At 37.7% G+C, this 17,031-nt stretch overlaps 1 protein-coding gene across 1 annotated transcript in view; it reads left to right on the top strand.

The window, feature by feature from the left end:
* LOC116159944 overlaps positions 1-13,613 on the top strand; it is a 53,517-nt gene extending 39,904 nt beyond the window's left edge. The window contains exon 4 of the mRNA XM_031473056.1: positions 13,495-13,613. Within this exon, the coding sequence (XP_031328916.1) occupies positions 13,495-13,613 (119 nt within the window). The remainder of the gene's footprint in view (positions 1-13,494) is intronic.
* The last annotated feature ends 3,418 nt before the right edge of the window (positions 13,614-17,031 follow it).

Here is a 17,031-nt window from a genome sequence, read left to right as displayed (position 1 = left end):
AAAACCACTCGTATAGCGATCTCCCGAAAATGCAATGACCCGAATACAATGTCACGCATTTTCACATGCAAATTAAACAATGCGGTTTACGGCAGTTTATTTTGCTTCATCGTGGTTCGATCGTATTTTTATTTAGGACTCCGTACTTCCTCTGGATCACTAACGACTAAATTTTACACCGATCCACTTGAAATTCTCTTTTATTAATGCAACAAGCACCCCTAACTTCCTTGAGGTCTGAAGTGCGCGGTGAAAATTAACTTTTGTTCAAACCATTTTACACTCAATTCGCCGCTGTTCTAAAAGAGTCTTCTCTCTGATTCTTCAGCAATTCAAACTTGTGGCAAAAACGGCTCGTAAGTAAGACCGTCATGAGCGCACTTTGACATTGAGATCTGCGCATGCGCCAAGTTTAAGGTCATTCGATTCGGTTCTGTTTGTCGACAGAAATAGATCTGCTTATCAGAAACATGTTGGTTGAGCAGAAATGAATTAGAGACCAGGTCAATTAAACAAAAACGGGTCTATTCATTAAACCTGTTTCTGGTAAACAGACCTGTTTCCCTCGACAAACAGAACCGAACCGAATGGTTTTGCACTTGACGCATGCACAGATCTCAAAGTCAAAGTGCGATGATACCGGCCTTACTTATCTACTTACTCTAAAGCGAGTAGCACTCGACATCTTTAAACTTTTTCAGTAACTTCGCGATCTAATTTACCGTTTTCTTAGCCGACGACCACACGCCATTGTGACTGCCTAGTGTCTCCCCTATTTTACCTTTTACTTCGCTATTTCTGTTCCCGGGTAGAAAAGTTGTTACGGCCCCGTCGAAAGCACAGGGTGGTTCGTCTCCTGCCGCAGGGCTTCGATAACTTCCGCCGCGCTTTTCAACCAAATCAGAGCTGAATCGAACTCTTAAAAACAGTAATCGGTTCAGCTATAGAGAATCTGGTATCTCAGGAACTCTTTTAGTAGTTGCAAAGATCCTTCGTGCTATTGAGTGCTATTAGTGCATACTATTATTTTCTACTTTTTGTAAACGGTAAACAAAGTTCGTGGCAGAAAGTGCTCTAAATAACAATAAAACAGGAGATTTTAAAAAAGCCTGCGATTACCGAAGACGCGATTACCTGATAGTAACTTTGAGCTCTTTTTAAAAGAAAAACTACCACGATTTACCCGGTACTACGTTATAAACATTTTTGTAACAATAATTAAACGCTTCCCATAGGTTCTTTAATAATTTGAAATTATGCTACATGTTCCGACGGTCCGTATTTACGGTGGTAACGGTCTAGTATTGCTTTCATTTCATAAAATTGTTCCTCTCTCTAGTTGTCCTCTGCACGGACCGGCTATAGAATCCGCTGAATGTTTCCCCTGTCCTTCCGCTTTCGGCAGTTGGACTAGTCGCCGCCCCCGCGAGCTCTGTATATATTATTGTATGTGTTTATAGTGTAAATAACCCGGGAAAAAGCGGATCATCGGTTAAGCAAGTGCGAAGCTGACCCCAGCACAATCTAGGAGACTGTCTCATAAGTAAATTGCACTATTGCGTGTGGAAGGAGGGAAAAGTTCCAGCTATAGCGAACGTAGAAGTAGCGACCCCGATAGACCGGGTGAAACACAATCAGCGAACAAACCACGTCGCCCAACCTGTCAATCCGAACCTGTGAACAGTACCAAAGACACGCACCCACAGACGAACGACAGAGGAAGTTCCTGCGAGAACACGTCGTGATAGAAAGTTATCTATACAGAAACGGCGAACAAGGGCCACGCCTCGCCGCTTCAATGGAAACCCACCACGCAGCCTTATACGCACCCACCGCCAGACATCCAGGAGCCGAAGAAACCGCAAAATGGACGTCTCCCCCAGACTACGTCCGCGGATGTTGGGTTTGCGTTGCGGTTGCAGTGAAGAGAGGCTTCGTTCAAGACGCGACAGTTCGCCCACAGTGGCTCGATTTAGATGATGGCGCGCTCTTGGCTTCATTTTTTTTCGTGATCCACCCAGAGGGAATGTTGAAACTTCAAAAGTTACAACGCGCTCTGCAAAAACGAGCAGCGCAGATTTGGCAGCAACTACTGTCGCTATTTACACTCATATTTATAGGTATCGCCGTGAATTCTGACCCAATAAGCGCTTTATCTTACAACGATGAATTCGACTCCACGCTATCATAAGCTTTTTGTCATTTAACATTCAATAGACGTATTCAACTCGCTCTCCTTACTCTTATTTTAATTACAATAACCCGCTTCGTTTACCTCGTCCTAAATGTACACACGTAACGCAGTATAAATAGTAATTTACTTTCTGAAATAGAACTGCATTTCTAACCGGGATTATTACATTCAAACCAATTTTGCCAAACTGTACAATTTTGGGAAGTCTTGTTACAATTGTTGGATAAAATTTCATTCAATTCAATATCACTATTATCACGGTACGGTAAAAGCAAGGTTTGTAAATTGCGCCGAATCCCCGAATATCTTCATCCCCTACTTGCACCTAGAAGTCTCGATGCCACAACAACAAAAAACGTATTCATGGACTAGTGAGACACGACGACAATTAGGCTAGGCCACCACTTGCGATTTTTAGTCGTGGCAACTAAAATATCGCTGTCGCAGAAAATCTGGAGGGTTTTCCAATGGATGATATCGCACTCACTTGTGTGATCGCTATTTTGCTTCGGGCGAGAAGTAAATGGCGAAAACACCGTTATTTAATCGATCCATTAGCAAATCAAAGATAATTGAAAGGGGTGCTATTGTTTGCGTTTTGCCCGCCCGTCCGTCTGTCCGGGCCCACTTCTGCGGTTTTGAACTACTTTTAGGGGAATTGTCCTAGAGTCCTGGAATTGTTTGAAAAGTAGCTTATACCTTGAAAACCACCCATGTATTTAGTGGTACCAAGTAAAACGGGGAGGGAGGGGGGGGGGGGCACGTTCCATCCTTCATGGTAGTCTAATGAAATGTGTACTTAAAGTCCTCAACAAAAGGAACTGTTTTGTACCTATACTATCCGCCCTTCTTTCTGACCCCTCATAAGAGAGGTTTCGGGGGGAGTTATCCACAATTTATACTTCCTTTGATTGCTGCAATTATTTAGTCGCAATTAAAAATCGCCTCAAGCTCTGGTGGACAGAATTGTTCACGAAAAAAAAACTCAAAAGCATCAGGTATCGACGTATCGTCATAGTAACTTACTAGTATTACAAATTCGCCATAATACTGCTTTTCTATAACGCGAAATATTTTTTAATCGCTAAATTGATAAATACATACATGTCTGTGCCTCGCAGTAAACACGTTCTTCAATAGAATACAATCTACAAATTACTATCTACCGATTTGCAGATTATACTTATTGTTTTATAATGATTTGGTCATACGTAATTCTGCCGGAATACATAATCTTTAGTGGTAGGCTCGACACTTATTCAGCTATGATGGGTATAAATCGAATTGCCGGCGTTCGTGTGGCTCGTAAAGTGAAAGAAGATTGGATCGAGTATTTATAATCATAGAGTGTTGAATGTCCATAAGAATATACGTGAATATCATTATCGAGTTGCTTTCCGCAAACTGCTGCAAGAGAATTTTGATATAATCACAGTATATTATACAATGTTGGATGCCGTACGTTATTACCTTATTTATGCATTGATAATCGAAAGTTGTATTCAATTTTTCTAAATGAGTGGTAGGTAGGTAGGTATTTGCAGTAAAGTTGATTCATTTTTACACAGCAGTATTGAAGTGTAGATGCCGCTCATTGATAACGTGTAGGTACTAACTATTAGTGTATGTAAGCGATAAATATAAAGAAACAATAATTCAGGTAATATTGCTTTGAGCTTTCTGATGTACGTACTTGCAGAATTTTTTAAGATTATTGTTGTATTGAGATACAGTGTTTCACATAACATATTTCCAATTTAACACCCAATAAGAAGCAAGATTTTAATTAATGGTGGCAGTTGTTAATTAATAACGCGCGATAATCTATGTAAGATTTGTGACTGTTGTTAAATGAATTCTAGTGTCTCACGTCTGTTACACTACCCCCTCCTTAGAGTCGTTCCCTGTGCCAGTGGGTCTTCGAGCTGTTCAGTTCCTGTAACATTCACTGTCCTTAGTGGTCAAGGAAAACAGCAATCAATGATCTTTACGTTAAATTTTGCGAATCCCAGATTAATGCGATGGATCTACTAAATAGCATTCTAAAGAAGAACACCGCTGACATTGCAGAAGAAGGTTTGATCCATCTAACCCGATAAACTCACTCCATCTAAACCCCAATGAATTTCATCCTCGTATAGCGTTGCAATTCTTTTCTCAATAATAACCGTCTTTCTATCTTCTCGAAGGGATCCTCATTCTTAGTAAAGTTTTCAAGGAAATAGTTGGCGTGACTGTGATTACAGAGTATTGCGGAATGTCCTCCCCAAACCTTTAAGCAAATAATGAAATAAGTGCAATTTAACAGGTAGTCACATTGACACCGCTACAGTTGCTACGAGCTTATTTATTTTATTGCCCTATGTTGCAGTCAATCCGTAACTATTTTCGACTTATGAGGTGGTGCAAGATCTTGTTAAAACATTCAATTCTTTTTCTCTACTAAGGGAAGATCATCTAAAGAGTCCTCAATGACGAGCCGGTTTATATCATGGTATATTTGTGAGTTGAGTTTCTGTTGGAAGATACCGTAAATCAATACACGATTCCGATACACACTAAACCCAAATCGTCCTTGTATTTGAATATCGACGGTTCGATGAGGATTGTATCTCATCACCGGTGCTCGTTGCAGCTCTACACTGTTCCGCCGGATTACAATGGGGGTGATAAACCGGAACGAGGAGCTGAGTGATCTCTAAACAACATGTTGCACGTGTTGCTCACGAATTGGGTTCCGTTGTCGCTTCGGATTAGGCGTGACGCTAGGTCTTGGATTATTAGGATCCATTTTTTTTTTGGGAGAGGTTCGATAAGGTTGACTGCTATTACCTGAAATCTTGTTGGTGCAGGAATTTGAAGGAGCCCTTCTGGATTTTGGTTCGATGCCTTAAACCTTGGCCAATCGGCGCAATTCGTGATGTATTCTGTGATGTGCTTGCGTATCCCTCTCCAGTAGTAACGGTAAGCGACTCTTTGTAAGATGCTTTCCGCTCAATATGTCCGACGCTCCGGGCGCCGTTATATTTTTCGAGGAGTGCCGTTTCTGTAGAGGGGCCAACTGAGGTTCCTCTTCATCTTGATCGTGAGTGTACCGATATAGGATTCTTTGTGACATGAAGTATCCTTTGGCGGCCTATTGGTGGTAATCATGGTTATCAGACTCTCTCCAAAAATGCGTTGGGTCAGTCTATCAGCGTGACTGGTGATTAGGACGGTGGTGAGCCTCGATTTTCCATCAGACAACACTAAATGTACGTCTAGCGGCACGAATTCACAGTTGGCGACACGGAGGGTATTGTATAACGTATGTCCACATGTACACTGTCGCGCACCCGTGTCAATGTAACCGTTCCCGTGACACAAATAAGTTCACTTGTGCGATACCGGTATTTTCTCGGCTGTTTGGACATCGGCTGCGTATCACTCCGGGGCTTCCGCATCCGAAGCAAGCGATGGTAGAGGCAGAGACGTCCTGGGGTGGATGTTGTCATGACGGGAGCTGGCAAAGGGGCTGTTGTTGAGAACTTTACAACTTCGCCTAGTACACTTCCGGCATCTGCCATACAGAAAACTCCCAAATTTGACCTAAATTAATAATTTGAGACTCAGTTGCCTCTATCTACTTCCAAAGAATTTACTACGCAAATTTTGATCAACACATGAATTAAATTTACTTCGAAACACACTAAATAAAAATTAAAACAAAATTCCTGAAAGAAAGAGAAGCTTACAAAGCTTGTTTGGACATAATACCCCGCACGCAGACGGTCGATAATTAAAAATCAGAAAATCCTAAAATTACGTAGTTTTTTTCTTGTCATAATCCTCTGGCCGTGAATGGGCTGCGAGATTAAGGCGCACTTATCAAAGACACACAAAAACACTCACTAAGAGCTTCAAAATGAAAAAGATTCTAACGGTAGAAACTTTTAACTTTCACTAAGTTGACAACTGTTTTGTTGACTCGTTCTCACTTTTTCTATATACGAATAAACCGTTTAAAAAAACTTTGAACTTTGAGACCTATATTAATACAGCATATTAATTTAAAATTTAAAAGACTAACTGAAAAATTTAGAGGAGAACTAAGTTTAATTTAAGAGTCATTTTTATAAAGGCTCGTTTTTAAAGTCGTGGCAAAAGTTGCACTGTTAATATTTAAACTTAAAAATTAAGAAAAGCTGTTAATAAGTATCCGGAAGAATTGCGCGATTGCAATTTTTAAGCGTTTAGAGGAAAATGAAAAGCATCTCAAAAGATAACAATTTTGTTTTAAACTTATTAATTAAATTCCTCGAGGAAATTCACTTGTCTGATGATCTTAGTGGTTCCCGATCCGGCACTGGTATTTTGACTTGCCCTATACTTAAGTTCGCAACTCTCGGGAAAAATTCCAAGCAGATGAGCCATCAAACTTTTTCATGTTAAAATATGAGCGTTTCGTGCCACTTTCAAATCTCGGCAGCAGTCGGTTCGGACTGGGTGGTACGAATAGGACTCCTACGTGCATAAAACTAAAAATTTTGTGCCTAAGAAAGGATAAGAAAAATGAAATATATCACGGACGAAAAACCATGAAAAAACCCTGCTGCAGAGGCGGGAAAGAAACAATACTGTGATAAATCTGTAACTGTATTTGTGCTTTTTCCGCGGTACCTATAAACGGTTAATAGAATCATATGGACTAAAAATAAATTAAGCGGTATGTCAGATTTATTTCGAGCATCAGAGTGAACTGTATTATTTTGGAGGTTGTGGTTGACGCAAAGAAAGAACGTTTTCATCTGAAAACCAGATATTTAACAATGGAAATTGTTATGCTTTCTGCGAGTGTTTTTTATTTTTATTTTATTTTATTTTGCCTTTATTTTTGAGTGGGCGAGGTTTCAGCAAATGCTGCTCTACCAACCCAACCCACTATACATTTACAAATATCCATGCCCGAACCCGGATTCGAACCAGGGACCCTTAGCACCACAGTTCAGCTTTAACTGAACTGCGCCACACGGGCCGGCTTTTGTATATGGGTACAAAGTTATGAGTTTCGTTCAAGCTGCGAAAAGTCAACGGTGTTGCATTAAGTGACGATTGTACCGTACTCGACCGTGATCGGTAGGTGAAGGAAAAGCCGCGGGTACTGTCGATACAGTACTTGCTCAATTGTTTTGTTAATTCAAACCTAAAATTCTCTCACATCTCCTTTGATAGTATTGCGAACATGTTACGACGCTTATAGCCTAGTTTTCATAGACGCGAATTTCGCATGTTTGGTACGAAATGCGAATTTTCACAAAAAGTTGTCATATTTCAACTACACGACTTCCAACAAGATGGCGCACCATCCCATACTTTCAGGAGTAGGTACTATAACCACAGATTTAAACACTCAATCTGTGCTATAACGTACATTTATGTATCAATACATTGCGATGGTTCACGAAAACACTATTTTCAACACTATCGATGAATTAAAAAAATCTTTGTTGGAACTAATTCTGCCAAGAAATTATTAACCGATCAATTTGACAGTAGCGTCGAAGATTGCAATCTGTAGTAAATAACCACGGGGGAGAACATTTTTAATATGAATTTAAGGGTGCGCTATATCCGGACACTTAATAATACTTTTTACTCATTTTTGAATTTAAATATTACCAGGGTAACTTTTGCAATGCCCACAAAAGCAAGCTTTTATAAAAGAGTCTTTTAAATTTTAACTTAAAAATGCTCCTTTTAATATAGTATATAGTTTATCAAAATCGGCCGAAAACGAAAAAAAGGGTTCCAAATAAATTTGCCCCTCCATGTATTTGCATTTTTCCTAATAACGTTTGCATTTACATTTAACTTTCCTTTCAAATGTCCAAACGCCGGGCGTTCAAACGAAGAATAGACCTCATCACCAACAGTTTATAAACGAAAAACGGTTTAATTATGGAAATGGTACTTCAGCTTTAATTTTGAAGAGATATAAATTGTTAAATATTGAAGAATCCCCAATCAAATTGCGTCATTAATATAATATGCGCGTAAAAGCTACTGGAGTTTTTCCAAATTAAATTTTTTCTGAACCGAAAATAAAGCACAATTAGCGCCATACCTTTGCAAAGTTGCTATTCATTGGCTTAATGAAAAAGGTAATTACGTTTTTTAATTGCATACTAATTTTCAGCAGAACTTATAATCACAACGCCACGGTGCTTATCGTAAAATGTTGCATGCTACCAAAATAAGCACCTTCATACGCCTAATAGTTCGTGCCTAAACGCGACTTGCCGTTAAAATTATTTTATGGAAATTAAAATTTGTATAGTTACAGTAATTTACAGCAATTTTATTATAATCAAAATTTAACCGTATAATTATTACCAGCCACAATAGGTACTTATATGATGAGTAGTAAAAGTGCTTTGGCCTATAACTAAATTGTAGGTAATTCGATTTCGCTTATAAAAATTTTTAGCGTTATTTATCTGTCAATCAAACACAATTCATTTTTTTGCTCGGGTCACTTCTGCAATATTATGAATGCTGGAACGGTAATTTTTAGGAAATGAGTAGAAGGCGCATTACAACGGATCGAATCTATCTTATAAACGAAATAAAATATAGCTAATAGATAAATGTCTTATTTTGTCATCGGCAGGAGACAAGCAAAGGTACCGCAGTCCACCACCTTTTACATCATTGAATTGTCTAGTTTTTCTAAGGCAGTTTAGTTATAAATATTATGTTATATCAAAAACGGCATAGGTACTGTTTTTTCCTCCACAACAACTCTATAGATCATTGTACTCGATATTTATTTCTTTTACTTTAAATGGAAGTGGTATGAAAGATCATATGTCCAAGTATGTATATCATTCATCATATAAGTATCAATTAACATTTTTAATGTAATGCGAATGAAATACCTAGCAGAGAAATACCGTTTTGCAAATTGAATAGTAATATCTCACTTGCCCTTTTTAGATACATCATAATATGAAATATGTATGTACTAATTGGGCGTTTGAATGACTACAGAGTTGCAGTTTGGAGCTCCCAATTCGAAGAAAATTTCCATAAAATAATTAATACATCAAAAATATACAACTGTGGACGACATTAAAAGACGTTATTAGATATTGTTTTGTTTTACGATTTTTTCAATTTTTCAATTAGATCAAGTTAGTTTCAGTTTGTCAAATGGATACCTACTTCACGTCATGATTATTGCTGTTCCTTTGGTAATAAACTTACTAATTACGCTCTTTTACTAAAAATTAATTAGTCGCTGCCAAAAATCTAGAATAGCTCTTTCTAATTTACCACAATTAGAGAGATTAAAAGGACGTGAGAACTGGGATCTCTGAAAGTTTGCTGTGCAGGCATACTACATTACTACCCGATGGAGGATCTGTGGAATGCTGTTGAAGGTAAGGAGGAAGATGAAAAGAAACTTGTTTGAGCTAGATCCGAACTGATTTCATTGCTTACTCCCTCATTACTTGTCTATCATATTCGTCAAGCGAAAAATGCCAAGAAAATATGCGATTTGAAGATTCTGGAGGATTAACTAGGAAAGTTGATCTCATACGGAAGCTTATATCAATAAAGCTTGAGAATTGCTCATCGATGGAGGAATCGGAACATCCTCGAAGTAACTACAAGTGAGCTAAGCAGTGTCTGGTCTTCTAGATAAGTATCAACCAATGATTATGGGCATGGAGAGTTCAGGTATAGAAATAAGCAAATAACCGGAGACTATGCCAAGACGAAGTTACTTTAGGATGTACAAGTGAACTTCAGTGAAAATCAAGCAGCTGCATTTGTTGGGAAACCAAGGTCTAGTGATTTCAAGAAAACTGTGAAGTGTTATAGATGTCATGAATTCGAACATGTCAAGTCGAATTGTCTTAAGAGGAAGCTGGGCAAGAAGAAAACTGACGGCAAGAAAATGATTTGTGCTATTCAAGAATGTTCAGAAATGTTCCAGTTTTGAAATTTTGGTAGCAACTAACTCTACAACGATTGGACAATTTGTTGGAAATGCCAATTTGGACGTCAATAATACGAACGAAACAGGCAAGGATGCAGAGTTGTTAATCAGAACGATGAAGTGATTGCAAGTAATGCTGGAAATTTGTTGGAAGTTGAATAAACCGAATGAAATATCATAAGTATCAATGGAGAAATCTTGGCTGGTCTTTGGCACCAGCGTTTGGACCATCCTTGTCACCACAATCTGAAGAAGGTTGAACATCTTGTTCAGGGAATCGATCATGCTACTTTAAATACTTCTGAGTGCACTGTATGTTTATTGGGTAAAATTTTGGTTCAAGATCTACCTGTATTTGAACTTGTTCACTCTGATGTTGGCGGTCCCATGGAGCAAATTTCATGGAACGCTTCAAGGTATTTGCTTATGATTGTTGACGACTCCTCCAGAAAAGTGTTGGGGTATTTCTTGAAATGCAAAAGTTGGGTTCCAAACCAAATTGAACCCTTCACGACTGTGACAGAAAAACAAACGGGTTAAAAAATGAAAATTCTACTGACAGTGGTTGGGAGTTTTGTAACAGCAAAGTAGCTGAAATCAGTGATTCCAGTAGCATTATTCATCAAAAGTCTGCACTATATATTCCTGAGCAGAATGGCTTGGTAGAAATGGTGAACAGGACCTAGAGAAAGTAAGATACACGCTGATTCATTCCAATCTTGGGAAGAAGTATTGGGTCGAAGCTGTGAATTCTGCGTTGTATGTGGTGAATGGGATTGAAAAGAAAAATGCCTGAAGAAGTTTGGTGGGGGCGGAAACAAAACGTGAAACATTTGAAAGTTTTTGCTGACGTTAACTCTACCTTAATCATACAGCGTTTAAAACTACCCCTTGAGTCGTCCTGGAACTGTATCACTCTCTGTTGAAGATTCGTGGAATGCAACTAAAAATTTCTGACGTTAAATCCTGGCTCGTAGCAGGGAGGCTTTACTATTTGCAAAATCCCAAGGCATGCTCGATGTTGCCTAATCGAAATCTTAATTGAATAAGTCCTTTTTATTGTAGAAAGGGATGTCGGATGTCGGATTATCCATAAGAAATATTTGGGTCGAAACGGTCTTCAGAATCTTCTAAAAATGTTTTGGAATTTTCTGAAAAATCGTCATCTATGTACGAATTTTTTTAGAAATCGTCTTCACAATTTTCTTAGAAAAACTTCGTAGTTTTCTTAGGAAGAAGAACTGATTGTATATTGCTTTGTACAATGGCATGAGGTCACTACAACGTAACACCGCATAATTGTCAACGTGATCATCTTACATGATATACTAGAGACATCCTTGAAATAATTCTAGAAACCCTGGAGAATTAAAAAATTTCTTAGAGATCTTTTTACAAACCCAGCAGATATTTTCCTAGAAATAGAAAAAATCTTAATTTGTTTGGAATCATCTTTTGAATGATATCTTCAAGGATCATTTTGGGTATATTTTTAGGAATTGTTTTAAAGGTATGAAATAAATACTCCAGCAAAGACTCTTCTTGGAAACAGTTAGGGAATCTTTGAAATCATAGAAATTTCGATTGAAGCCTTTTAGCGCATTTTGCAACTTATGTTGGAAGGCGCTTTTATGGTCACTTTCTCCGTCCGTCCGTCCGAGGCCTTAACTACTCCTACGGTTTTCAACGTATTTAGTTCGTTCTTTTTGCACTCGATAGCTATAATAGCCTCCGTACCTCAACTAAGAAAAATCTTGACGATTGAACTTCTTATTTATGGAATTTTAACCACAGATGCCTCTAGTAAAGACAAACATATCGCATTTTGTAAAACTGCGCAATCCTAAGTTTTTTATTTATAAGAATATTTATGCAATAACTTATTTTCCTTTGTACACATAAGTAGTCCGTTGTATGACCTTTCTGGAAGTACTGATCAATTCATGTAAAATGCGCTAAAGTTAACCTTTTTTCATTTTTACAAATATTAATTAGTGTTATTTCTGTTTCGAAATAAATAGGACTGATATAGAGTCAAAATATATTTTATATTTTCAACGACCCATTGTAATGTCACCTAAAACTTTTCCGCAAATCCTTTAAAGAACCTTCCAAGAGTTTTTTTTAAAGATCTTCAAATTTTTTGGGATTTTATCGTATCTTACTACCCATTTAAGATGTGATGTGAAAAATGTCAAAACTAGCTGTTTTAAATATTTTTACGACCGAGTAAAAACCGCTGGCGAAGTTAAAAGAACGAAAAATATGATATAATTATACAGGTTGTAATACATCAATGTAATTAGGAAAAAGCGTGCAAAAAATTGAGTAAATATACAAAGGGTTGCATTTAAAAAAATACAAACTTATGGGACAACTCTCAGAAACGGTAGTTCAAACATTTTTTTGACTACGCCATTGGATTCTACGTAAAAATATCTAACGTACACAGTTTTTATCTTTTTTCTTATCTTACATGGGCAATAAGATATGATAACACCTCAAAAAGTCAAACTTTTCGTTTTGACCCTGTATCTTAGAAACAAACGTAGCTAGATTGATTTTGTTTTTAGTATTAAAAGTTTCACAAAAACTCAAAATTTCTTTCTCCAAGATGACAGAACTATAAGGTTAGGTATACCAAGTGGCACTTGCCGCAGCCGGGTTTCGCAATGTTCTAGTGTAATTTAGTGTAAAGGTCTTGATATGAAATGCTCAGAATATTAACTGGGACTGAGCAGATTATTTATACACACACAATAGCTAGGGATCTAGAGTAGAGCCATGCGGGACACCTTTATTGTACGCAATGAAATGATCTAAATTGATACTGTTTCCTATTCAGTTGCAGTTTCACGAACGAAATCGTACCATAATTTTCTGTCAGGGTGTCTTTGTAAGTTGCACGAAAAACGTTACTAAAGCTGTCAGGATTTTAATCTTGGATGAACAACCATACAAACAGAGGAGTGTTGATTAGTTTATCTTTATCAAATTTGTACATATTTTTAACGAAGACCCAGGAACGGGAGCAGGGAGCGCAGAAAAAGACCCATATGGGACTAAGAAAGGCATTCGTTTTCTACAATTTAGAACGAAATCGGTGGTATTTTTGTAAATCCTTTTCGTACCTATCTATCCGACGTATTGTAATTAACCATGCGGCTTGCATGCATTACTATTCATCTACTGACAATCTCAAAAGACGTTCCAGAAGGGTGACTGGCTCCCTTTTATAAAACGAAGTAATTACAAGTATACTAATTGAAAGTTTATGATTATAGTCAATTATACTAACAAAGATTTTCTTTTACAGAATGCGTTCTGGCTCCATTTGTTAGCGCTTCAACGTCACAGAAGATACCTTTTGTTTTTCTACCATTAAAAGGACAAATCATTCATCCGAGCAAGGAAATAAATTTTACAGGTAAGTAACAATGCTCGCTCATAGACACACTATTGCTCGCTTTAACAATTTCAAATCATGCACGTGTTCGTACACAAATTAAACAATACGCGATGACGTTTCTTGAATTTTGCAGTAGACATCTGCCTCCGAGAGGACGTTGCCTTCTCATCTTTTTATAATTAATTCAAATCTAATTACGCATATGTTACGATATAACTGTAAGATTTATCATTAAAGAAAAGTGAATTCAGTTACCGTGAATGCTTTTGAAGCGAATTCTGTTTGGGCAATTATAAAACTACATCGTTGATTATAATATTTTATGTGTAGGTAAACACCGCAACGTGGAACGGTATAAGACCCTGTTGATTGTTAACATCCTCATTTAGTCTTCACTTCCAAATTAATACCAATAGAGTCGTTTGGCTTTAATCAGCTTACGGATTGTATCGATTAAATTAAGAATTAAGATACCTATTTCTGCAGATGAATGGCAATATCACCGTTTACATACAACTTACTAGCCTGTGGTAACCTCCCCTTCGTTTTTCTTGTATCGTTCCATACGACTTAGAATGATAAGGAAAGTAATTATGTGCAACGAAATCCAAATTACACCCTTCTTCGAAATTATTTCAGATACCTATCATCAAATTAATTTGGGAAAAACACTACTACAGGATCCCACATAAGGTTTACCTTGGCTCACCGGTTTACCGAGGGGAATACATTTATCAGCAATCTTAATGTGTAAACAAACACATTGCAAATGGGTTGCCTAAAAAAATTAAGTCAAGACTACCCTTAATTAAAATTAATATTTCTGGCTGCTTCTATCACATGGAGAGAGCGCATGCGCACTTTCTTACATCGATGAACTGGCCTACTGTCTTTTGTATTTTAGTTACGGGCAAAGTTGCATGTTTAGATTCTTAGATAAAGGCTTCTTTGTTTATTAAGTTATCGAAAACGTGTTTACATGTTCCTAAAGCACTTTTTTGAGAAGAATTGAATGGCTATGAAAATTGTCAATTATTCATTTTCAGCACAAAGTTGTATTTTAGCGTAACACAGCGACGTTGAGCTAACGCTTATGTGCTCCGATTTTCCGTCGTCTGTCTGTCTGTCTGTCTGTTCTATCGAGATCTCGTCCCCTGGGTCACCCAGAGACGAGAGGGTTTTGAAAGATTATGAAACGGTTCTTATTTTCGTTAAAAGAAACGATCCGCGCCATCTTCACCCAATATCACTGACCAAAGACAGGAAACCACGTCCGGGATTACGTGTGAGGATGCTCAGCGGTGTGCACAGCAACAAAACATGGACCGATACAGAAAGCGACCGTCCGCTGCATTCTGCACGGAGCGGGTATAGAATCCTCGCTGAGTTCCGCCGTGAAGATTTTGAACTTTGAAACTGGAAACGTTGCGAACATTTTCGTCCACAGCGTAATGGTGGCTCGATATGAGTCTCGTTCTTGACTTAATTTCTATCTTCGGGATACACCCAGTAGACCCATTGGCTTAACATTGCATGACGCACTTTAGGAAAACGGCCGACACGTATCGTTGTTTAACTGCTGCTTTCCCACTATTTACACTCATATTATCGACGTTGTACATTCTGACCCAATAAGCGCAATCTTGCAACGATTAATGCTATAAATACCTACTCTTTTTGTCATTCAAAATTCGGTTACGCGAGACATATTTATCTCGCTCTCCTTGCTTTTTTTTTCATTACAATGACCCGCTTCATTTACTCATCCCGAATATATACACGCAGTGCAGTATTTATATTAATTTACTCTATTTACATCTGAAATAAAACTGCCCGTGTTGGTTATTTTATATTTCTAATTCCCTTTGAGCATCCTTACACAAGATTATAGATCCGTATCTATATTTACATTTTGCATGTTTACTATACCATAACATTTTTTTTTGCATTCAGAAGTCCTATTACATAGAGAACCGAGGCCCAAAAATTATATGATTCGATATTCGCAGGAAGTAACTGTTGGTGTCATTGGAGGCGGAGTAGCAAATCCCACTATATCAAGTCGCCAACTCGAAGCGGAAGATGAACCGCAAATTCAGACCTTACACCGAACGGAAACAACAACTGTTGCCGACTGATTTTGAGCGAAGGATGGAATTTTGTAATTGGTATCTTCAACGCATTCAACGAGATCTGTTCTTTTACACTCTACAGGAACATTTATTGGACAGATGAAACCCATATTAGTATAGTGCTGAAATTTTTCACAGGCACAACGATAATTGCTATAAGAAAAACATAGCACTCAGGGTCAGATACAAATGCCACGCTACAAACGCTCATTCGAAACAGGTTAAATAAAGTCTCCAGTACACTGCGATTTCCATTAAACAGACGCGTACAAAAGAAAATACAAACACTAAACTGAATTCGCCTCAAAATAGTTATTTGTTTCATTAGTACAAAAAATGTTAGTTTTCGGGACGAGGAAGATAGTTGCTGGACGACGCGTTAGCGGAGTCCAGCAACCTTCCGAGTCCCGAAAACGCATTTTTTGTACGAATAAAACATAAAATTTCTTCTCCAACCCCCTTTACTTTAAATTATATTCGAATTTAGATTCAGTCACAGTTTCACTACTATAGTATAAGAACTTCTGCTTTCTTGTCCTCACGTGTCATGCCACTCTAGTTTTTAAGTTAACTTATAACCTTTCGTTCTTACTTCTTACTTCTCACCTCTCGCGACTTTGTAGGGAGCAAATCTTGAGGTAGCATGTTCTGCCGTTTCTACAGGGTGTCCCTAAAAGGTCTGTACAACGCGCTACCAGGGGTTCTTGGTATCAAAATAGGACGATTTAACCCTACTTACCTCTATCCAAAAGTGCTTCGGTAAGGCGCTATCTACCGCCAAAGATTCAAAAAACAAATCGTTATTTTTATTTTATCGGAAAATGGTTTTGCCGATTAAAATGAAAGTCGGGATGTGAATGTCTAATGTAGAAAGGGTCTTTGTGATATCATCGTTTTGATTGTAGTTGCTATGTAGGTGGTACAATACTGACCATCCACATCTGAAGAGGTCTAAAACTTTTTAACTACTATTTTGACGGTTCTGAATTTTTAGACACTGATAGACAGTTTACTTGCAAGCATTTTTTGTCTCTTGATGAATATCGCTATCTGTGATGGTTTACGAAAAAAAAAATAAATTTAGGCATGATGAATGGCATGCACCATACATGCGATTGTTCCTCAAAAAATCAGAAGATGGCTGTTAAACCTTAGAGTGGCGTAACGTTTGTTTGTTGTTTCTTAAACTTTAACAATTGACGTTTTGCTTGAAGACTTAAAACTTTAAAAAATAACGTACCAATGTTGCAAAGGGCATAGTTTAATTTATTACGCCGTATAATGCTTTGTATGCGTGAAAATGGTGGTCACT

The sequence above is a fragment of the Photinus pyralis genome, unplaced genomic scaffold (genome assembly GCF_008802855.1).
Source record: "Photinus pyralis isolate 1611_PpyrPB1 unplaced genomic scaffold, Ppyr1.3 Ppyr1.4_LG1, whole genome shotgun sequence".
Taxonomy (NCBI): Eukaryota; Metazoa; Arthropoda; class Insecta; order Coleoptera; family Lampyridae; genus Photinus; species Photinus pyralis.
Note: the sequence above shows the minus strand (reverse complement) of the source record. Positions and strands in the feature narration are given on the sequence as shown.